This window comes from Neopsephotus bourkii, unplaced genomic scaffold (genome assembly GCF_033783945.1).
Source record: "Neopsephotus bourkii isolate Nb327-2 ecotype Australia unplaced genomic scaffold, CSIRO-AGI_Nbou_v1 NB_481, whole genome shotgun sequence".
Lineage (NCBI taxonomy): Eukaryota > Metazoa > Chordata > Aves > Psittaciformes > Psittacidae > Neopsephotus > Neopsephotus bourkii.
The window spans coordinates 506,843-530,909 of NW_026900982.1; the positions used below are offsets into that span (position 1 = coordinate 506,843).

The 24,067-nt window shown below is 52.0% G+C and overlaps 1 protein-coding gene across 1 annotated transcript; it reads left to right on the forward strand.

The window, feature by feature from the left end:
* The first annotated feature begins 482 nt into the window (after nt 1-482).
* On the forward strand, nt 483-17,051 carry LOC133210628 (L-gulonolactone oxidase-like). Its single transcript, XM_061350197.1, has 12 exons — nt 483-639; nt 1,868-1,969; nt 2,575-2,700; nt 4,505-4,599; nt 5,900-5,990; nt 7,048-7,233; nt 13,819-13,926; nt 14,310-14,386; nt 14,975-15,124; nt 15,557-15,721; nt 16,212-16,302; nt 16,614-17,051. The coding sequence occupies exons 1-12, from the start codon at nt 637-639 to the stop codon at nt 16,740-16,742; spliced, it is 1,323 nt and encodes a 440-aa protein (XP_061206181.1). The 5' UTR covers nt 483-636; the 3' UTR covers nt 16,743-17,051.
* Nucleotides 17,052-24,067: the final 7,016 nt, after the last annotated feature.

Genomic DNA, 24,067 nt, shown 5'->3' on the forward strand with positions numbered 1-24,067 from the left:
CCCGTCCTTCGGCCGAGACCCATCCCCGGGGCTGGATCCTGTCCTGCACTCTGCTCCCAGTGGGACCGCAGAGCAAATCTGGGATGCAGGGCAGGTGTGCAGCATCCTGCTCCTTGCAAGGCAGGGAGCAAAGACCCCCACTGCCTGTTTTGCCCATGGTGATGCAATGCAGTGACACCATTGCATCCCTCGCTGCCTGAAGCCCACCCCCTTCTGCTGTTGGGTCCCCCCAAACCTCGCAGGGCCTTTTCCCTATTCCTCCCTTTGCCCAGTGCAAAGGCAGCAGGTTCAGAAGAGCCGCTCCCAGGCCAGGACCCCCAAAAGGGAAGCAGCTTCTCCCCAAACCCCTCAATTTGCAGCATCCATGCAGGACACGAGACCCCGGGTTCAAATCCATGTCTGGATCCTGCTTTGCCAGCCAGGAGCAAAAGGCTCAGCCCCTCTCCTCCCCCAAGGACCAGGCAAATCCCAAGGTTATTCATTATCCTCCCAGCCTGGAGGGAAGCTCCTTGCTGACCCCCAGGGCAGGACCGAGCTCTGCCAGCCTTGCACCGGCTAGGATCGTCCCTTTTCCCCCGTTCAGGAGCAGCTGGAGACCCGCTTGCTCCAGCAGCATCTCTTGGAGAGGCCGACAGGATGGTAAGGAAAAGCCAAGAAAGGATTTTCTCATGTTTTGGGGTGAGAAGGGTGGTGCAGGCAGTGTGCTATGCGTTGTGAGCAAGGCAATGTGGATTTGTTACCATCTATGATATGGGTTTAGTAACTAATATCGCCATGGCAAGAAATAGGAAAAGGGAGAGGGAAGACAATGGATTGCCTGGATAAATCAGGCCCTGTTCTGGCTGCTGAACAGGAGTGTTTTATCATAGCATCGTTTGGGTTGGAAGGGACCTTAAAGCTCACGCAGGTCCAAGACCCTGCCACAGGCAAGGACACCTTGCACTGGACCAGGTTGCTCAAACCTATGGGGTTTTCTGCTTCCTCAATTTTGTTGTTTTGGGGTTTTATTCCATTTTTCCTGTCTCTAGCTCCATACTCTGGCCCGGAGATCAGCCCCGGGTTTTAACTTGCACAAGGGATCCTGTGAGCCAGCCCCAGCCCCACATCCCCCTCACCCCCAGCACTCTGCTGCTATCTGGGCTATCTGCAATAGCTTCCTGATGGCCCTGTCCCCGGGCAGTGTCACCTCCCTGGGCTGGGTGATGGGCCATCCACTGTCCCTGCCCTGCCCAGCCCCTAAAATCAGCCTCGGGGGGCTGGGGTTGTGAGGGAAGGTGGTGGCAGGGGGAAGGATGCTGTAGACACTCCTGAGAGAGCCCCTTCTGACCCCCTGGAACAGTTTGGCCGGTTTTAGGTGGTTCTGCCCTTTGGATGGGAGCTGTTCCATCATAGAGATGGGGAGAAGGAAAATGACCTGGGGGTAGAGGAGAGAGCCTGGGTAGGAAGGTGGAAGGTAGAGGGTTTGCTGATGAATGGGAGGGTGTAGGGAACTGGAGGAAGGATACCACAGGAGGCAGCAAGGGAATAAATCATCTGCTGCAGCCAAGGAGGGACATGGGGGCATGGTGGGGCAGCACACTGGATCCAGTCCTGCCTGGGTAGGGGGATGCACCATCTTCTCTGGGGCTTGGTGGCCAACCCCACACAAGGTGAGCATTCGCCCTTACTGCAAAGGGAGCCCTCTCTGACCTGCTCACATGGACACATCGCTGCTCTACAGACTCAAGGGGTTGAGATGAGCCTCTCTGTCCATAAATAATGAATCCTTTGGGAAACCTGGATCTTGTACAGTGGTCTTGGCAGACAAAGGATGGGCTGTGGGGGGAAGCACTTGATTTCTTCTGCTTTAGCTCTTTTTATGGTCCAGGTTCACGGTCAAGGAGGAGTCAAGTTCCAGAACTGGGCCAAGACCTATGGCTCCTCTCCAGAGCTGTACTTCCAGCCCACCTCAGTGGAGGAAATCCGGGAGGTAAGGATCCAGGAGACAACCTATTAGAAATTAAGAGGAGGAAAGGCTGGGAAGGTCTGCGATGCTCCATCATGTTCAGAGGGGTCACAGGTAGTAACAGCAGGAGTCCTGCCCTTCACCCCAGGAGATGGCCCATCCTAACAAACTGCATACCTTCAGATGTGTCCAAGACCTAAAAGATGCAAAAAACCATCATGCCTGGCCCCAGTTGGACTCTGATCCTTGGGCATCAGCATCTGGCACCCTACTGAGGTCCCCTGCCTGCCCTAGCAGCCATGCTGAGGGGTGGGACTCCTTGTGTCACTTTTGTCACCTCTAAGATGCCTCTGTCACCCTTGGGTGTGCATTGCCTCGTCTGGGATCATCATAGAATGGTTTGGGGTGGAAAGAACCTTTAAAGATCATCTAGCCCAACCCCAAAAGGATGATCCTGAGGGCTGTCTTAAGAGAGGTCCAGGGGTGGTTTTAGCCCCTGATGATGAATTATCCAAGTAAATGGATGTCAACCATGGGTGAGATTTTAGCTTGGGATGTCTCACGGTGCCTCTGGCACTGCCCTTAGCACATGGCAATGAGGGCAATGTTGAATGCTGTTGTCTCTGCAGATCCTGGATATGGCCAGGCAGCGGAACAAGAGGGTGAAGGTGGTGGGGGGCGGTCACTCTCCTTCAGACATTGCCTGCACCGATGACTTCATGATCCAGATGGGGAAGATGAACAGGGTCCTTAAGGTGAGCTTGGCTTATTGGAGGTGGTGTGGTGGCCCTTAAGTGCTGTGGCACCTCTGTTCCTGCAGCCACCAAGGGCTGGAAGGAATTGCACTGATGCTGCCATTCCCAGCATGGGAAGTGAAAGGATGGGGAGGCTTTCCTCTCCTCACAGACAGGAGTTTTTCCAAACCAGACCCTGAAATGCTGGTGCAACACTGGGGAATGCACATTCTCCCAGTGTAAAAGCATTGGAAGCCTATGGAGCAGCTATAAAAAGGCAAAGAAATGATGTCTTCCCTGTGTGCGTTCAACAAGAGCTTAACCTTGGCACGTTGTCCTCATCGCAGCACAGTCAGATGGATGGGGAGGAGGTACCTGGCAGGATCAACTCTTGGTGCAAGCTTGAGAAGAGGCTTTAGGCAGATAGAGCAGCCTGGCAAGGACAGGCTGGATGTTCCTGTGTCAGGTGGGGGACTGCTCCTTTTGATGACACTGGGAAGGAAGCAGTTCTTCCTGGTTGTCCTTGGATCATATCCTGAACAACTCTGGGAAAATGAGAGCTGCTGAGAGGCAGCTGAGAGGTTGCCTCTCAGTTTAAGAAGGACAGGGACCTGCTGGAGAGAGTCCAGCGCAGGGCAACTAAGATGATGAAGGGAGTGGAGCATCTCCCTTATGAGGAAAGACTGAGGGAGCTGGGTCTCTATGTTTGGAGGAGATTGAGGGGTGACCTTATTAGTGTATATAAATATATAAAGGGGGAGTGTCACGAGGATGGAGCCAGGCTCTTCTCAGTGGCAAACAATGAAGGACAAGGGGCAATGGGTCAAATGGAACAAGAGGTTCCACTTAAACTGAGAAGAAACTTCTTCTCAGTGAGGGTGACGGAACACTGGAACAGGCTGCCCAGGGAGGTTGTGGATCTCCTTTTTGGGTTTGGGTTTGGTTTTGGTGTTTGTGGGGGGGTTGTGTGGTTTTTTGTGTTTGTAGAGCTCTGCCTGCTTTGCATCCAGCATGTAGGGACAGCCATCATGGAATCACAGAATCCCAGGTTGGAAGGGACCTCAAGAACATTGGGTCCAACCTTTCTGTCCAAAGCATGACCTAGGCTGGATGGCCCAGCACCCTGTCCAACGCTGGGGACTCACCACTTCCCTGGGGAAAACACTGGGCTCTTACAAGGGCTGCATGGCTGGCAGGTTATAAAGAGTGTGAGAACTGACCCTGTACATGCACGTGTATCCATGTGTCATGTGTGCACGCACAGGTACGTGTGTGCATGCCTCTGGTGTGTGCATGCATGCACTTGTGCATGTGTGTGTCTGGGTGCAGCTGAAGATGAAAAACTCCTGACCGCTAGCAGTGTATTCTGAGAGCTGGATCATCAGTGGTAATTAACAGCAATAGGTAATTAAGGAGCAGCTCCCTCCCTGAGAGCTCTGTCTGTCAGGAGTGGGATGGAATAGCTTCTAGTGATAATAAGATCTCCTTCCACCAGGAGCTGGCTGAAGCTGGCTGGGAAGGGCAGGAAGGCAGAGCAGAAGACAGAGTTTTGCTGGGGGTATCTTCTCCCTTGCAACACCCATAAGTTATGGGAGAGATTACACAGCCACAACGCTGAGAAGAGCAAAGGGGAGCAGGGTCTGGGCCAGGTTTGGGTTGGGCGAAGGTCTGAGAGAGGTGGCAGATCAGGATAGGGCAAGTCTCTTGTACGTGGCTCTCCTGTCCAGATGTTATCAAGTGCATTGAGAAGAGCAGTGGTGTCTTTCATGGGGTGTTTCTCCACTGAGTTGTGTGACATTCCCCTCTCCCATCTCATCCGTTGCAGGTAGACAAGGAGAAGCAGCAAGTGACGGTGGAAGGAGGGATCTTCCTCTCGGATCTGAATGTGGAGCTGAGCAAGCACGGTCTGGCACTGGCCAAGTGAGTGGGACACAAGCATGAGGCCATCCCTGGGCATCCTCCCAGGTGTCCTGTCCCAGATCAACTGCTGTGATGTGGCAAAACAGGGATGTTTGAAGAGCTTTTACTGTATAATAGGGGTGTTAACTTCAGGATCTGGTCTTCCACCAGCATCTGCAGATCCTGGAGGTGAAGTCCCTCCATGATGGAGTCACTGATCCTCCCTCAGAGCAGGAGGCTGTACGAGGGGTCTTTATCTCCACACCAGCACTATTATTCCCACACCAACTCTCCAACAGGATGTGGAGCTGTTGGAGTGAGTCCAGAGGAGGCTACAAAGATGCTCCGAGGGCTGGAGCAGCTCTGCTATGGAGACAGGCTGAGAGAGCTGGGCTTGTTCAGCTTGGGGAAGAGAAGGCTTCAGGGAGACCTTAGAGCAGCTTCCAGTGCCTAAAGGGGCAACAAGAAAGCTGGAGAGGGGCTTTTGACAAGGGCCTGTAGGGACAGGACAAGGGGGAATGGCTTTAACCTGACAGAGGGGAGATTGAGATGAGATCTTAGGCAGAAGTTCTTCCCTGTGAGGGTGGTGAGAAGGAAAACTGTGCACTGTCCCTTAAAGATGAGAGCAGCCTTCCTAGGTATGTATTACATGGGGCAGAGGCTGACAGCAGGTAGCTCTGGGCAGAGGAGGCTGATGGCAGACAAAACTAGGCTAGAAATGAGTTTTTGATGGCAAAGGGCAGCTAACCACTGGAATATATTAGTGCAAGGTGTGGGAGATTTTTTGCTCTGCATTTCTTTGGGGTGCCTGGTGTCCCCAGAAGAGGAAGTGGAAGTGAACTTTTATACTTCTACCATCCCCATGTGCCCACATTGCCATTTTGGAGGAATGGATCTTGGTGTGCAGAATTAGCCTCTGGATGCTGCCTCCAGCCCTGCTCCACAGTGGTGTTTTGGGGCTAAACCCAGGTTCCTCCCTGCATCCTCTGAATGCATATGGGAGGGATGTCTCCACCCCAGTGAGTCACTCCAGGTTGATGGGGAGAGATGGGGACTTGTGAGATGGGACAGCTGTGTTGACCTTGGTGACCTGCTTTTCCCTGCCCATGGACTACAGCAGCATCCTGATAGATACGTCCTATGGAGATGTGTGCACATGGCCAACAAACCCACCCATTGCTGTGGGGTACCCTGAAGGGTGGAAGACCCTGCTTGTTGGGCAGGGTCTGTACGTGGTGTCATGACTGCCATGGGGTGTGCTGTGCCCCACACTGTGTCCCATGCACTGAGGTCCTCACCCAACCCCTTCATCTACTTCCAGCTTAGGAGCCGTTTCGGAGGTGGCAGCAGCTGGTGTCATCGGGACAGGGACACACAACACTGGGATCAAGCACGGCATCCTCCCCACACAGGTGATACACGAGTTGAGAGCATGTTGGTGCACAGACATCAGCATTCCATCTCATGGTCTGGGTCTGGTGGGGTCCTGTCCCCCATGGGATGGAGCTGTTATGGGAAACCCAAAGTCCCCCATGAACAGTGGGACCTCCTTATCTGTCAGCCAAAACATAATCCAGCTCAAAACTCCTCTGTCCCTGTGCTTTACAGTCTTATTAATGGAAGAGCATGTGTGTGGACGTGATCAGGGGACTGAAGCACCTCCCATATGAAGATAGGTTGAGAGAGTTGGGGTTGTTCAGCCTGGAGAAGAGAAGGCTGCTTGGAGACCTCATAGCAGCCTTCCAGTATCTGAAGGGGGGCCATAGGGATGCTGGGGTTGGACTCTTCATTAGGGACTGTAGTGATAGAACAAGGGGCAATGAGTTGAATCTTAAACAGAGGAATTTTAGATTGGATATAAGGAAGAAGTTCTTTACTGTGAGGGTGGTGAGGCACTGGAATGGGTTGTCCAAAGGAGTTGTGAATGCTCCATCCCTGGTAGTGTTCAAGGCCAGGTTGGACAGAGCCTTGGGTGACATGGTTTAGTGTGAGGTGTCCCTGCCCATGGCAAGGGGGGTTGGAACTTGATGATCTTAAGGTCCTTTCCAACCCTAACTATTCTATGATTCTATGAATAAGCTCTGTACCAAAGGGGAAGCAGATCTTGTATTGGAGCCTCCCAAAACCAAGTCCCTGGAGGGCCCAAGTCTGTTTTCAGCTAGACATGTATAAAAATCCTCCACTCATAGCTACCATATGGCAAATAGAGAAATGAAGTAATTCAGGGGAGTTCCATTTCTTTATTTGATAGCTTCTCCAGTGTACCCCAGAGACAGAAGGGTCCTTTAATGTCACTACATCAATGGGCTGGGGGAGCCAAGCTCAGCAGAAAACACCTTGTGATGATGGTCATAATATGGGTGTCTTCTTGCTTGGCCCCCAGCCCTAAGCTTTGGGGTGGATGCAGGGTCTCGCCATGGAGATGGGGCACACTGAGCCCTCGCTGAAGCTTCACTCTCCCCTTGGCAGGTCGCAGCTCTCACCCTGCTGACGGCCTCGGGGGAGATCCTGGAGTGTTCAGAGTCCATCAACGCTGACATCTTCCAGGCTGCCCGCCTGCACCTCGGCTGCCTGGGGGTTGTGCTCACGGTCACCTTCCAGTGCGTGCCCCAGTTCCACCTGCACGAGGTGACCTTCCCCTCCACCCTCACCGAGGTATGATGTGGGTGAGGCTTTTAAAGCCTCCTTGGGGATAAGCAAAGTTCGTGGGGAGGGGACATGGTTGAGGGAAGACTGTGCTCTGGTACAGAATACCACGTGTATGTGTAGGTTGCACCCCTGGTGTGTGTAGTGACAGGACAATGGCTTTAACCTGACAGAGGGGAGATTCGGATGAGCTCTTAGGCAGAAGTTCTTCCCTGTGAGGGTGGTGAGGCCCTGGCACAAGGTGCCCAGAGAAGCTGTGGCTGCCCCATCCCTGGCAGCTGAGCAATGCCAGCATTCCCACTGGAGCAGTGATGGAGGTTTGCCATCAGCTTCATCTTCCCTGGGCTGCCTCCAAGCAGTGGCAGGGCTGAGCACAGAGGCTCCAGCACAATCAAGTTAGAGATGCTGAAGGAGCCTGCAGGCGTCAGCGCTGCCGCCCTCGGCACTCACTGCTGCCCATGGAGAACATCACCACGAGACGGATCAGCCAATGCCTCTGCTCTGTTTAACCTGGTGTTGGCAGGCACTGGCAGGTCAGCGGAGATCTGGTGACTCCAGGCACGCATGAGTAAGCCTAATGCAGATTTAATGTTCCAGCTGGAGAAAACCGCCCCTGCTGGAAACCCTGGTCTGAGGAGCTGATGTGCTGCCTGGACTGAGCACAGACAGGGGGAAAGCTGTGCCTGTGCTGAGCCAGCATCCCTGGAGGCAAACGGGGTCCTGGAGGAGAGGAGCAGCATCCCACAGGGCATGGCTGCTCCCACAGGCCACGTGCTCTCCGAGGAAGTGCTGTCTCCCATCTCATCATCTCCTGCTGCTCGGCTAAGGGACAGCATTGCTTTATAGAGCAACAGATGGGCCACTTAAAAGAATTCATGAGCATCAGTGAGTCCATGAAGATGCCCCGAGGGCTGGAGCACCTCTGCTATGGAGACAGGCTGAGAGAGCTGGGCTTGTTCAGCCTGGAGAAGAGAAGGCTCTGGGGAGACCTTAGAGCAGCTTCCAGTGCCTAAAGGGGCCAACAAGAAAGCTGGAGAGGGGCTTTTGACAAGGGCCTGTAGGGACAGGACAAGGGGGAATGGCTTTAAACTGACAGAGGGGAGACTGAGATGGGATCTTAGGAAGAAGTCAGTTGCTGGAACTAAACGTGGTTTAAGATCTCTTCCAGCCCAAACCATTCTATGATTCTATGATCCTGTGCTCTTGATAATAACTCGGTCCTTTCTTGTGTGTGAGGTCTGGGTATTTTTCAGGATAGAGCTCTCCATCTCCCAGTGTGGAGTTTGGTTTCATTCTTTGGTTTTGAGTTGAACTTGGGACAAACTGTGCTGGGGATGAAGAGTGTGATGGAGGACATGTTTCAAGGGCCAAACTGAAGCAATCCCTTATCAGGATCCAACCCCGGAGCTGCGTTTTGATCACATGATGGAAAAATCCTTTTAAACCAATTGTCATTTTGCTGCTGGATTTGTCCATTTCTGTCTTACCAGAGGTTCAGGTCACCCAAACTAAGGTGTAGAGTGCTAGTAATCGTAATAAATCTGGGACATCCCCAGAGGTGGCTTTCTGAGGAGGGTTCTGACCTGCTCGCTCATAGATCATGATCTTGCATGGCTCTGAAGGTTTCACATGCTGTCTCCTCCTTGGCAAGCTCTGCTGTCCCACCATCTGTCCTCTTCTTGTTGTCCTCTCTTCATGGCCATGTCTCTCCTGAAGACAATGTCTTCCATGAAGTCTATGAAAAGGCACTTCATTGACCATGGAAAGCATGGAGGTCCTTGTTCAGCCTGTGGTTGAGGTACTGGGGACAGTGTCCTGGGATGCTGGTGCAGGGATGCTCACTGCTGGAGAGTGGTTTTCCAGCTGAGCTTTCCATCCCCAGCAGAACCCATCTGACAGAGGCTGATTTTCCTCGAAGGAGGCACGAAATGCCCCTTTCTGTGGCGGTTTGCCTCCTGGGCTTTATGAGCTTGGGTCTCCACATGGCGCTGTGGCCAGTGGTGGGTGTGATCTGGTTCCCTCAGCAAGCCTTTTGAAGGCCCACTGGGCATTTCTACAGAGCAGTTGGAAGGAATGCTTTCTCCTGGGGGTACATCAAAACCCACTTTCACTGTCTCTGCCATTGTAAAAACTCCTTTTAACCGCTGGATGCATTTCCTTGGAGCCCTCCCACTCTGATGGTGCTGGGAAGTCAGATGGAGTGAGCTGGGACAGGATGGGACCTACTGCCTTGAGCTGAGTGGCCATCATTTTGTCCCGTTTCTGGCACTAGATATCACCAGAGGCTGCAGGGTAAAGCCTACAGAGAAGGGGCCACCCACAAGCTGAAAGGTCTGCTAGACCTGAAATGTGTGGACTCAACTGCATTCACTGGAAGGAGTCAGATTTCTGCATAGGGAAACTGAGGCATGAGGCCCTCCAGGAGCACAAAAATAGTGGTGGTGGAAAGGAACTTCTCCAGGTGCTTGAATCTGCTTCAGTCACTGATTGCCTTTGTCCCTGCTGGTGCATCCTCAGCAGCATCCTCATCTGTTGTCCCGTTTGGGTCTCACAGGTCCAGTTTCAGCCCTGGCTAACAACAGCACAAGCCTTTGTAAAGTTGGGCTCATGAAAAATATACAGTCCTTGGACAAAAGCAGCAAAATCTGTGGCAGGATTGATCAGGGCTGCAGCACCAGTAAAGCTCTGAGAAACGTTGTCCTTAATTTTTTAAGGACTGAATTATTCAGTGCCCCGTTGAGGTGGCTTTAACACAGCCAGGAATGCGGATCTAATGCACTTGTGGGGTATCTTTTCCGCAAGCCCTGATCTAAATCAACCCACAGCGATCCCTGTGCTGTGCTGTGGGACAGAGAGGTCCATGTGTGTTACTCAAAGCCATTAGCACGTCTGCCTGCTTGCTGTCACCCCCCCTGGAGCAGCTGCACCAGAGCACTTCAGGGTCTTATTTTACCTGGGGGTGGGAAGGGAAGACACAGGAATAAAGGGAAACACACCAAGGTATTTCTCCCTCGAGCCTGCAGCGAGTTCATTACCGGGGTCCCCAGTTGCAGAGGTGATGAGTTCATGGTTAATGGGCTCAGGGGTATTTTTTGCCTGTGAATTGCCTGTTTGCTTCCTGAGCTGCAGCTTCCCTGATGTCCTGCAGCAGAGTTCCCTGCTTTAACTGGATTTAAACGGGGTTAAACATGGTGGGAATCTACTGGTTTCTTATGAGCTCTTCACCCAACCTGACAGACTGCTCAGATCTTCACTGCACCCTCTAGCACCTTTCCCAAGCCAGACTGCTGTAGTAAAGGCTGTTTTACACCTCCTAATCTGCCTTTTAGCTAAGACATTTATCTCACATGCAGGATAACTCCCCAGTCCTGAGCAAGGCAGGTAGCCCAAGCTGAGCTTTGCCTTACTCAGCATCATCTGCCCGGGCTGTGCCCCCTGCACATCTCTCCTCGTCCCTCAGGGCTGTTAGGAGGGTGAAACAAGAATGCACTCTATAAATATTAATGCCATTATCAATTCTCAGTCATCCCTGCTCCTCGCCTGCTTCCAGATCTCCAGCTTTCATGTTGAGCAGCCCATTGAGGCGGAAGGGAATAATGGCAAGGGAGCAGGTTGTTTGAAATATTTAAGCTTCAGTTATCTAAGACGTTGCAAATAATATATGTGTCAGAGGAGCCGGGCTTGGATTTGTGGTTATGTAAGATCTGCATGCTTTCTTTTCTGGCCTCGTGATTATCTTTATCACTGGGATGAACTCAGCTGCTCTAGCTGCTGACAATGACCGGGAACAAGGCACGGGACCGACAGGGTTCATTGCACAACTGAGGTCACCAGAGGGACCTGCAGAGCATCCCTGGATGGTGGCAGGGATGGAGTCTGACTCCCCTTGTCCCACATCTGAGAGGCTGAAGAGGATGGGTCAGGCTCAGGTATGATGCTTGTCCCCCTGATCTTTGCAGCTCTGGGGCTTCCTGAGCTGGAGGTGGTTTGTATTATATGTGATAAGGCAATGAGTTTCAATTACAGGGAAGTCTGTGATCTGCCTCTGAACCTGTGCACAAATTTAACCACCCACAGGTGTGCACAGTTTAACTACCTGGTGGGTTAAGAGGTGCTGCTTTTGATCTGAGCCTCCTTGCTAACCCTAACCCTCTGTGGGTGTCCCAGGCACCTGGGATGGATCCCTCAAGCCCAAGTCCCCCAAGACCACTCAGTGCCTGAAACCCCTCTCCACCACTGGGCCTGACCTCATCCCTCTTCTCTAGAATCGTTGTTTTTGGCCTCAGTGCATGGAAAAGTGTCTTCCATCGGGGGCTCAGACACTGTACCCTGACACGGTAGAACCCTGCCAGGCACAGGCAGCACACAGGCAAAGTGGGGGTGAGCTGAGCATCCATCTCCTCTCCCAGTAAGTGACTCCACATGCTCCCTTGCTCCCCTTCAGTGCTCCAACTGACCCACAGCACATGGGCTAGTGACTGATTGTGCTTCATCCTCCCCAGCACCTTGGCTGCATCTGCCCCTTATGCCATCCTTGTCCTTTCCCTGAGGACCCCCAGCCCTGCACTGCAGCAGGCGCAGTGCCTGACCCTCGGCTCAGTGCGCTCTCAAGGGTGTTTGCAAGCAAGCGGCTTTTTTGGCATGGCCTTTATGAAGCAAAGGGATTTGTTTTGAGCTTCTCAGAGAGAAATGAAGATGAGCAAAATCCCCTGGGTCTCTGCATGCCCCAGGGTCATCTCCATCGCAAGCATGGGCCACATTACAGCAATTCCCACTGCCTGACCCTTGCCTCCAGCCCCAGTGCTCAGCCAGCGGACAGCCTCCCTCCCCAAGGACTCCTGAAGCCGGCGTGCCCGCTGCGTTGTAATTATCCTACAAAGTCATGGGCTTATTTCCCTCAGACCAATACCACAAGAATCAAAAGCGCACATTGGAAAAGTCACCCCCGTGAGCAGTTTGCTTCTCTGCTCAGTCGTCGTTGCTGGAAGGCAAACAGGCATTGGCAGGACCCCTTGGGAGAGCTGTATCCTTCTTTTCCCCACTTGTTTTACTACTTGATGCATTTGTTCCTAAACCAAACCAACAAAAACGTGTGGGTGTAGCTTTTGTCCTGATTCTACTTGTGCAGCTGTTCACTGCTTCCAACAAAAGGACTACTCTGGACACAAAATTGAGTTGAGCTCCTAGGCAGAAGTTCTTCCCTATGAGGATGGTGAGGCCCTGGCACAGGGTGCCCAGAGAAGCTGTGGCTGCCCCATCCCTGGCAGTGTTCAAGACCAGGTTGGATGGGGCTTGGAGCAACCTGGTCTAGTGGAAGGTGTCCCTGCCCATGGCAGGGGTTGGAACTGGATGAGCTTTAAGGTCCCTTCCAACCCAAACCATTCTGTGATTCTATGATTCTATGAAGATAGGCTGTTTTGGGAACATCTTAGAGAGATTCTGTGGCTCTTTGTTAGCTGCATACGTGAAGATGAAGACAACAACATTAACATTAATGCTCACCAATTACATGGATATGTTATTCGTATTCCCATCTTCCCTGCTTTAACAGGACTATGGCATTACAGCAGTGCGACTCCATGAAGACCCTCCCCTTATGGCAGGGTCACGGCAAGATGCTCAGTGCTAAAGCAGCCCATCCTGGTGGTTAATACCTCATTAAGACAAATAAACAACCCAGCTAGAAAGGAGCAGCTTCACAGCTAAGATTGCCATGACCTTCCTGGGGTTATGTCCATGGGTCATTGCACCTTCTCCTGTGCCAAGCAAACTCCTCGAGGAAAAGATGCTGGGGTTTTAAGCCTTTCTGCAAAGCTGTGGGAGACCTCTGCAGGAGGAGCAGGGGGTGGTTGATGAGGCTGTTTGCAAGAGGGCTTGGTGCTGGCCTGGCTGAGATAGCACCGTGCAGTGAGTGAGCACAAGGTCCCTCTGTTTCCACACACACAGGGCTAGGGCTGAAGGATCTTCTAATTCCCGTGACCTTCCTAAGACTCATTTTTGTGTCTTTATGAATAATTTGTCAATTTGACATTTGAAGACCTCTCTGGGACAGGGTCATGTAACACATCCCTGATCCAGCCCCCACTGAATCCCAGCTCCATCCTCTGCGCATCCTGACTCCACTCCCTGTCGCCTCAGTGCTGCAGAGGGCTGTGCTGCCAGACTGGGAACACTGGGGAGGGCATCCCTGACACTTGAGCAAGAGGTAGATTTTGGTGGCCCCAGCATAGAGCCAGCTATTCCAAGGTCTGGAAATGCCTGAAGGAGCAGTTTGGGAGCAGCAGATGTGGGATTGCAGGAGGATGCAGGATCTGAGCTCAGATGCAGCACCAGCAGCATCTTCAGGACAGGGAGCTCTGTTACAGCCGAGGTAGACGAGATAATGAGCATGTCCTTTTCCCTTCCCCAGATGCTGGGTCCATGGTCTCTGTTAGCCCCTTAGTGCATGACAGGGCTGTACTGACTCCCCTTCAACCCAGAGAGACTCATCTGCCCTGTCATCCCTGACAGTCCTCTGAGGTGCCCCCATCCTGGGATTCCTGCTCCTGGGGGCAGGACAGTCACCAACCAGCCCCTTTTCTCTGGTTATTGCAGGTCCTTGATCACCTTGGGGACCACCTGAAGAGATCCCAATATTTCCGATTCCTGTGGTTCCCTCACAGTGAGAACGTCAGCGTCATCTACCAGGACCCCACCAACAAGGCAGGTCCCTCTGGGCTCCATGCATGAAGGGAGAGGGGCCCATGCACAGAGCTGGGATGGGCTTGCTGGGGTGGCTGGTCAGAGAAACAGTAATCTGGGGCCAGGATGGACTCTGCCTGTGCTCCACGGTATGGAGGGTCCCAGGACACAGGCAGCTGAGGGTATCCAAGCTCTTAGCATCCTCATGACGAAGCCTGGTCTCTTTCCGAGGCTGGATGTGTCCCTGATTCATCACAGGAGATTTGGGCAGTCCTTCTCCAAACTCCCACTCCCAGCTTGATCCTGATCCAGGATTGTGCTTCCACCTTCATGCCTGCTGGCAAGAAAGCTGCAAACCCTGCTGGTCCCTAACAGCCATCATCTTCCTCTGCTTGGTTTTGCAGCCCCCCTTGTCCTCCGCCAGCTGGCTGTGGGATTATGCTGTTGGTTATTACCTGCTGGAGTTCTTGCTCTGGATCAGGTAGGAGCATGCTCTGGGCAGCGGCTGGGGTTGGGTAGGTTTGTGCAGGGCTGGCCTCATCTACATCTCTTCTCTGCATCTATGGATTGAAACCTGTGCTGCTTTGCTGGGAGTCCCAGGGAAGATGGCAAGGGAGAACTGTGACCCACAGCACTCCTTCCCTGGGGAAGGAGGAGATGCTTGCTCTCCTTCTGCAAGCTCCTGTGCATTAGGAGCAGGTTCGGGCTGGGATTAATGTCTGGGGCTGCACTGCCCTCTCGTGTGCGCAGAGGCAGAGCACGCAGCACTGATGGCGCCAGGCTTTCCAGTGGTACCCAGTGACAGGACGAGGAGCAATGGCCGTAAACTAAAACCCAAGCAGTTTCACCTTAACATGAGGAAGAACTTCTTCACATTGAGGATCCAGAGCACTGAACAGGCTGCACAGGGGGGGTGTGGAGACTTCCTGTCTGGAATGAACCTGCTTTAAGTGGCCCTGCTTTGGCAGAGGGGTTGGAGAAGGTGATCTCCAGAGGTCCCTTCCAGCCCCAACAGTGTGATTCTGTGATCTCTGGGCTTAGATGTCACCTCCGTCTCTCTCCCTTGCAGTACCTTTGTGCCCAGGTTGGTGTGCTGGATCAACCGCTTCTTCTTCTGGCTCCTCTTCAGTTCCCGGGTGGAGAATATTGCCATCAGCTACAAGATCTTCAACTACGAGTGTCGCTTCAAGCAGCACGTTCAAGATTGGGCCATCCCCATGTAAATGGCTCTGCAAACCCTTCCTGTTCATCCCCAGCCAGATTCAGTAACTGAACCACATTCCATTCCCTGCCTGTGATCTGCCCCAGCCCAGGCTGCCTGGAGCAGGAGCAAAGCCATGGAGAAAGGGACGCAGCTAGGAGACACCATTCCTACCTACATGCTTAGCATGGAGACCCTTCTCCATCCCTGTCCTGGGCTACCAAATCCATGCCACACCGTGTCTGGGGGCTTTGAGCCCAAAGCAAGGGGAGGGATGTGCTGGGACATGCCATGGTTTGTCCATCCACATCTGTTCTCTGCATCTCTACATTCCCTGAGCTAGGATGGGGCCAGGGATGGAGCTGTGGAGTTGGGGGTTCAAACCCAAAGAGAGCTTGCTGTGCCCATGGTGCCATTAACTGGGGCTGGGGTCTTCTCCTTCCTGGGCAGTGAGAAGACAAAGGAGGCTCTGCTGGAGCTGAAGGCTGCCTTGGAGAACAACCCCAAGATGGTGGCTCACTACCCCGTGGAGGTGCGCTTCGTCCGGGGGGATGACATCTGGCTGAGTCCCTGCTTCCAGCGAGACAGCTGCTACATGAACATCATCATGTACAGGTGAGCCACGTCCCCATTCTAACCCCCTCACATACCTCTTCCTCCCAGGGTCAGTGTGCTGGTACAGCGGTCACCGTGCCTGGAGTCCCAGCAGCAGCACACTGACACCAGTTCAAACACACTGACACCAGCTGGAGTCCCAGCTCAAACACACTGACACCAGCTCTTGGCTGCTGGCACTGGAGAGCTGGATTGAATGAGCTTGTGCACTTTTGCCCACTCACCCTACTCAGTTTGCAGGTACCAAGCCACAGGGGATGGTGTGACCCTGGAGAACCCTAGAGCCACCCACCCCTGTTTCTTGAGCATCTTGTCCTAGGTGAGGGTCCACAGGCCAAATACTGGTGACATGCTGCTTCCCAGAGGTTTTTTATCACCCAGTGCTGGTCAAAGAGCCCATGATGGGTCCCTGGGTTTGTCCTTCTCCCCTGGGGTTGTGCAAATCCCCCTGCAGCCCTGCTAATGCCTTCCCTATCCGATCCTGCTCCAGGCCCTATGGGAAGAATGTCCCCCGCCTCAACTACTGGCTGACCTATGAGGGCATCATGAAGAAGTATGGTGGGAGACCACACTGGGCAAAGGTACCAATGGCCATGCTTTTCTGGGAGGACAGGGGCTGCAGAGGGGGGGTCCCTACCCCTTTTCCATCATGGCTCCTCATGGAGGGGGGGTTGCTATTAAGTGAGGATCAGAGAAGGTCTCCAGCATCAGGCTGGTCCCAAGGGGAGGTGGATGCCTCTAGGAGACAGCATTCCTGGTGATGCTACCCACCCTGGGCATGTGGATAAGGGGATAGAGGACCCACCACTTCTGCAGGGGCTTCTCACAGCATGTGGTGGGGTGGTCCAGAGCCAGTGATGGGCAGCCCTCCCAGACACTGTCCCTCCTGCAGGCCCACAGCTGCACCCGGAAGGACTTTGAGAAGATGTACCCAGCCTTCTCCAAATTCTGCTCCGTGCGGGAGAAGCTGGATCCCACGGGGATCTTCCTGAATGCCTACCTGGAAAAGGTGTTTTACTGATGGAGGCAACGTTGGGGATGGAGGAAAAAACAGCCATCACTCCCAGTTCCCAGGACACGCCGCAGCTCATGGTCCTCCATGGTCCCAAGTCCCCATCTCTGCCCTTATCTGCATGACAGCAGGCAGCAAGGGCTGGCCCCATGGGCAGGGGTGTGCTCTGATCATGAATCTGACATGGCTCTGAGGTGCCTGGAAGCCTTCTGGAAACCAGCAGTTTGGGGGGGACCATGTCCCTCTCCCCCAAGACCTGTACAGCCCCAAGTGCCTCCTGTCCAAGACAACATCTCAATAAAGGCCTTTCTTTGAGCAGATCTTATCTGAGCCTGTGCTTTCAGCCTGGGCATGTGCTCTATGGAGGTGTCCAGCTCTTGGGACAGGGGATGGGATTTGGTGTCCTTGTGCAGCCCCACTACAGGGATCAGATCTGGACATAGAGACCAAAGCCCATTGCAGAGCCTGGGGCTGCAGCCATCCATGTCCTTGAGTCCAGGCCATCTCCCCTCACAGAGGCAAGCAGGCAGGTTCTGGGAGGAAGAGGCAGCCTGACAGGCCCACCCTCTCCTGTCTGGTGTTGGTGTATGAGAAGCCATGCATGGGCAATGGGTTGCATCCTCTCCCAGGTGGGGCTGCAGCTATACTACACTGCCAAAACCTGAAGGAGAAGCTCCTGTCCATCATCTCCTAACAAATGTCCCTGCTAGACTGATCCAATGGCTCACTTGCATCACCAAGGGATGGGGAGGGGACATGGGTTTCTCAAGAGTGGGGCAGGATTCATAGAATCCTAGAATCTCAGGCTGGAAGGGATCTCAAGGGTCGTCTGGTCCAACTTTTCCAGGCAAAGCATGACCTAGAGTAGATAGCCCAGCACCCTGTGCAGCTGAACCTTAACAGTGTCCAGTGCTGGGGAGCCACCACTTCCATGGGGAGATTATTCCAGTGGCTGGTTGCTCTCATTGTGAAAAACTGTCCTCTTATCACAGTATGATAGAGATTGGAAGGGACCTCAAAAGATCATCTAGTCCAATCCCCCTGCCGGAGCAGGAACACCTAGATAAGGTTACACAGGAACGTGTCCAGGCGGGTCTTGAATGTCTCCAAAGAAGGAGATTCCACAACCTCCCTGGGCAGCCTGTTCCAGTGTTCCGTCACCACTGAGAAGAAGTTTCTTCTCAGGTTTAAGTGGAACCTCTTGTGCTCCAATTTGTACCCATTACCCCTTGTCCTTTCATTGTTCGCCACTGAGAAGAGCCTGGCTCCATCCTCGTGACACTCCCCCTTTATATATTTATATACACTAATAAGGTCACCCCTCAATCTCCTCTTCTCCAAACTATAGAGACCCAGCTCCCTCAGTCTTTCCTCATAAGGGAGATGCTCCACTCCCTTAATCATCTTAGTTGCCCTGCGCTGGACTCTCTCGAGCAGGTCCCTGTCCTTCTTAAACTGAGGGGCCCAGAACTGGACACAATATTCCAGATGAGGTCTCACCAGGGCAGGACTCTTATGTCCAGTCAGAATCTCTCCAGCAGTAATTTGTGCCCATCACCCCTTTTCCATGTCTTTTCCATGTGACTTCTTGTAAAAAGGGAGTTTCCATCTTCTTTGTAGTCACCCTTTAAATCCTGGAACATGGGGATAAGGTCCCCTTGAGTCTTTTTTTCTCCAGGCTGAACAAGCCCAGCTCTCTCAGCCTCTCCTCACACGGCAGCCCAGTGCTTGGATCACTTTTGTGGTCCTTTTCTGGACCCTCTCCAGCCCATCCACATCTCTTTGGTAGAGCAAGGACGTGTATAAAGCTGCCTGTCTCCTCATGCATCCCAAGAAATAAGCCCATGAATTCCTTACTGCTTTCTTTTCCCATCAGTAGGTGGCATACTTGGAAAATGAAAAAACCTGGTATCCAGAAGCCACTGGTGTTTGCTTTAGGAAGGCCCCTTCGTGACTTGATTAGTTAATTCTGAACACAGACTGCTGGGCCAGTTAGCTGAACCTAAGCAAAGAGAGTCCTGGAGATGGGTCACCTCCAGCACAGCGTTTCCCTTCCCACACCACACCACTGGCCATCCTCCGCATGGGCATCTTGGGTCTGGAGCTCACTGTGACAGTCAGCACTTTACCAACAGATGCTACCATGGCAAAGTGGAGTAGAAGGCGACAAGAGGGCTCAAACCTCCCTTAGTGAGGCTATAAACAGAGAGTTGGAGAGGGGAATGTCTGAAAAAGCTCAGGAAAGCATGAGAAGGCACTTGCAGGACCTACAGGTTAAGTTCCCATTCCTTGGGACCTCCCTACAGCCACAGGCAGTGTTTAGGGATAGACAACAACATCCAAAAAACTGGATGTGGTGTAGTAACGTGTAGTAACATGAAGACATCTCCTTGCAAGACGTTGGCATCAGGAGGCAACTTCATCATACAAAGATGCTTGGAATGCTGCGGGGATGGTCTCAGATGATTCAGGTTTATTATTCATGTTCATGGCTTGCTCTCTTTATGCTGTGGGTTCATAGGCAATCATCTCTGGTGATTTTTATCTCCCTATAAAAGCACTTCTGAGGTATTCTGTAGGCATTTTATGATACTGCATAAGTAAGAGACCTGTGCAGGTGAAGTTGCAAAGCCACGATCCATCATACTGAAGAAATCATAGCAGCCCAGTGAAGTTCCCACTGACTGGAAAAGGGGAAATATACCCCCATTTTTTGAAAGGGGCAAAAGGGAAGGCCTGGGGAATTAGAGGCTGGTCAGTCTCACCTCAGTGCCTGGGAAGATCATGGAGCAAATCCTTCTGGAAACTATGCTAAGGCACATGGACAATAACGGGATGATTGGTGACAGCCAACGTGGCTTCACTAAGGACAAATCTGATGGATTGTGTGACCTTCTATGGAGTGACAGCACTGGTGGGTAAGGGAAGAGACACTGCAATCGTCTACCTGGGCTTGTGCAAAGCATTTCACATCCTTGCCTCTAAACTGGAGAGGCATGGATACAGGGATGGACCATCTCCTGGTTGGTTCACATCAAGGAGCAAGCCTTCTACCAGCTTTTCATCCCCAAATCTTGCATAGATTTACCATTCCCTAGACTTTTATAGGGTATAAATCATGTCCCTGTCCCTTGGGCATATATTATTATAGGGTATGAATCATGACCCAGCACCCTGGGGCAGCTGCACTAGAGGTTTTCTCAGTTAATGAAGCTGTCCCACGCCAGGACCAGCCACTGAAGGGGTGAGCAGTGACCAAGTTAATCCAGCGTCTGAGTGATTAAACAAGTGACATCAGTGGGAAAATGCCTTAATTATGTTATTTCCCCGCCTCGATCAGTTCTTGAAATGAGAGAGCTCTTTGAGATCTTATCATGGCTCCTCTGAGCACAGCCTGGTTGTGGAAAACCAGGGGTAACCTGGGGCTGATGAGGACTTTGGGACTGCAGAGACTCAAGGTGAGAGGTCATCATGAGCTTTGCTTCTGCAAGCATGAGAGGGGACCTTCCCCAGGCTTCTGCTGCCCTCCTCCCTGTCTTCCTCACCAGCTAATGCCAAGCTATTCTGCTTTCACTCACAGATTTCTGCAGGATAAGGTTTTCCAGTTGTAGCTATATGCTGGGAAGTCATAGCATCTTTAAACTGCATTTCCTAACAGAGGAATTGGCTTTTTAGAGTTTCTCCATTTTGCCTGCAGACAGAACACGCGATCACCACAGAAGGAGTGAGGATAGGATGCCCACATGGAGGTTTATTCACCCAAATATGCCACTGATTTTATGGAGCTGCCCTTGTGGTAGCATGTCCACCCTTCCAGCCCTGCTCTGCTCTTCCCTTAAATGTTAACAAAAACCACACCAAGGAGGAATTTGCCTGGCTAAGAGGACTTTGGGGCTGATCCAAGGTTTGCTATAGCTTTCCCCCCTTGGGCAAAGGCTGCCCCCAGGGATTTTGGGCATCTGAAGCCAGGTCTGATTAGACAAAGCTGGCTAGGAAAAGACTTTCAAAGCGGAGGGATTTGACACCCATGCATTTTGGGTGTGAAGAGCTGTGCTGGCCACCCCCAGCTCCTTGGATGCCCCTTGCAGCTCCAGTGAGGATGGGCAGCAGTTCAGGCAACTGCCTGCCCTGAAGAAGGCATCTACCTCCAGGAAACATGAAGGTCATGAGCTCAGATGTGCAAACCTGGGTGGTTTGACTTTCATCCCTATACACATTTAATTCAGGCTTTGGAGATCGATTTCCCCCAACATCAGTGATGAGAGTTTAGGTTATTTACTACGAGGCTTTGTCACCCTATTCACATCGGGTGAGGCTGTGATAATGAGCATGTCTTTTCATGGTGAAAAAGTGCAGAAGGTGAAAATACAGCTGAAATGCACCAAAAGCGACTGAAAATACTGAGCTGGAACACGAGGCGTTAAAAACTGTGCATAAAAGAACCCTTGAGTGCAGGTAAGCACCAGAGCAGACCAGTAAGATGACTAAAACATGGCAAGATGTGGATAGGGATCACAGCCCTGCCTGTAGCAGAGGGACGAGAGGCAAGAAGGCTACTGCAGCATGCAGCCATGGCCATTTCTATGGAGAATCCTGGTTCCCACCTGCAGCAACTCACTGTGGTTGCTCCCTGAGAAAAGAGCCCTTTAGCCCTGGGTATCTTCCCCACCTGCACTGAATAGAAATAATGGGAATCTTTCATATAATACAAATCTAACTCAAAGTGTTTGTTTGAGGCTTGTTTCTAGAGAGAAAAATAAAACTGGGAATTACCTGCTTGGATCACTCCAGAGGGATGTATAAAGCAGATTTGGCTCTCTGACAGCTTCCAGTGGTAAGGAAAATTAGCTTTCCTTCTTGGCATCCCATGGAAATATCAGGGGAGGGATTATAGCTTGCAGCATAGAGGGAAGTCCAACAGGGTCTACTGGGAGAAAGGCCAGGAGTGAGTGGAGAGCTCTGTGCTGCCTCCTGCAGAGCTCCCTGGGAGCTTCTCCCACTTTGGAATGGTCTGGCCAGGGTTTGGAGGTGGGAAAAGAGTGTAGGGCAAGGACGTTAGAAAGCAGAGCCCATGGTACAGAAATACCTCTTTTGGGAGGTGCTGGTGATGGAATTACTAAACCCAGCAAGGAGAAACTCCCCCAGTATTTGTATCCGATACAGTGGTCTGCACTCAGTCTGGATCTAAGGAAGGAAATGTTTATACTGAGGGTGCTGAGGCCCTGGCTCAGGTTGCCCAGAGAAGCTGTGGCTGCCCCATCCCTGGCAGTGTTCAAGGCCAGGTTGGACGGGGCTTGGAGCAACCTGGTCTAGTGGAAGGTGTCCCTGCCCGTGCACCCCTCCTCCAAGTGTGCCTCTACTTCATCTGCATCAGGCTCTTTTGCACCTTTGTGCATTGAGCCCCACAGAGCTCTGGTTGGCAGTGCTGAACTTGGGTCTGCTTCATTGGGAATAACCCAATGGAATAACAGGGAAAGCAACAGCTTTCTCCTTTGTGCTCCAGACAGACACTCTTGCAGGATCAGCCCCTCCAGCAGAGGGGCTGGACCAGCACATGAAAGTCTCTTCTCCAGGCTGAAGAAGCCCAGCTCTCTCAGCCTGTCTCCATAGCAGAGATGCTGCAGCCCTTGGAGCATCTTTGTGGCCTCCTCTGACACTGCTTCAACATCTCTACATCCTTCTTATGTTGTTGCCCCAGAGCTGGATGCAGGACTGCAGGGGGGATCTCACCAGAGCAGAGGAGAGGAGAATCCCCTCTCTTGACCTGCTGGGCACGCTGCTGGTGATGCAGCCCAGGATGCAATTGATTCACACCTGAAGTAAGTGATCAGAGACCTGTCTAGGCTGCTCCCTGGTTAGGTGCTGTCAGGACTAGCCAGGTCTTGGGAAGATCATGCCATGGTCCAGAGCCTGATGTCCTCCCACCCAGTAGCATGTTCTTCAGGACTTGTTCTTCAGCAGGACTCGAGGAAAGAGAGCAGGAGTATTGCAATCCAGGACAAGGTCAGAGAGCCGTGGGCCCTTCCTCAGGGAAATGCTGCTCAGCTGTAGGCAAATATGAAAATGGAGACAACCCTGCCTTTCCTCTGTAATCTCTGCTGTGCCTGGGTTCTATCTGGGATGGGTGCTTGGCTTCCTTGCTAAGCCACTGAGGGCCTTGTGCAAGATGTGGGAGACTCATCAGGCGAGCTGCGCTGGGGTGGTTTGGGTTTCTCCCACAGACAGCGTAGGGAGAGGCTCTACAGGACGTGGTTTTAGCCCCACCTCATTTAGGACAGGAGACATCACCCTGCAGAGATCTTTATTCTATGCTCAGACAAGCTGCTAGCGGCCAAAGGAGGCTGCAGGGGGAACAAAGCAGAGGGTTTCTATCTGTCCATTTCATGCACTGACACAAGCAAGAGTGATCTGGGAATCCAGGAACAACGGGATGTATGAAAGCACGGAAGAATATAGGGATTTGGTTTGCTTTGCTTTGCTTTCCTGGGCAATTACATGAAAATTGCCACTGGGAATTCTGAAATTCTTTAAGCCTTCACTCATTTTTTAATAGAAGCAAAGCAACGAGAGCTGATTCTCTTGCTGAATCCAAATAAACACAAAGAAGCAAAATCTCATAAGCCATGTTTTTGGCTTGGCAGGACAAGATGATCCAGCTCTCATCCTCAATAAAACAACTCCAAAACCTCTCTGTATCCCGGTACATCTTGTCTTTATTCCCTCAGTAATACACATGTCTGGTGAGATGTTTGCTGCTGCCTAACCTTGCCTGGTTCCTTCTCAAATATCCCGACAAAACTGATGTTGGAAACAGCTGCAGGCAACTGTCTGGGAAGCGCTCAGGTCTTTCTTCCCCCCCAAAAACAAAGGCTTTTTCCAGTCACTGAATGAACTAAAGCCATCTCACCATTACTCATTTACTAAGGCAAAGCTTCTGACTGACTTGTCTCAGCAACTTGCTCATCCCTCCCTCAGTTACTTCTAATGTTCTTACAGCAAACAGCCCCCAGCCTTCATTTACCTGGACAACCAGGACGGATATAGTGCATTAAAAGAGCAATATATAAATCACAGTGGCATTTGCAACCCCATCGTTTTCTGCTCTGTGCTTTACATGGGTTCAGGCAGAGTAAGAATGAAAATTACTATCGTCCTATCTCCTTTTCCCTAAAGGAAAATGAATTCTTCTTGTGTTTTCTGATAAAAGAAACTGGTCTTGATTGGCAGACAATAAAAGAGCAATGGTAACTCATCAAAGGATCAGCACAGAAAATGCTCTGAGGGCTGGAGCACCTCTGCTATGGAGACAGGCTGAGAGAGCTGGGCTTGTTCAG

What these genes read in the sequence shown, in the direction of transcription:
- LOC133210628 (XM_061350197.1), top strand. An exon ending in CACGGTCTGGCACTGGCCAA is followed by an intron (nt 4,600 to 5,899) that starts GTGAGTGGGACA and finishes ATCTACTTCCAG; the next exon opens with CTTAGGAGCCGTTTCGGAGG. An exon ending in GAGTTCTTGCTCTGGATCAG is followed by an intron (nt 14,387 to 14,974) that starts GTAGGAGCATGC and finishes TCTCCCTTGCAG; the next exon opens with TACCTTTGTGCCCAGGTTGG.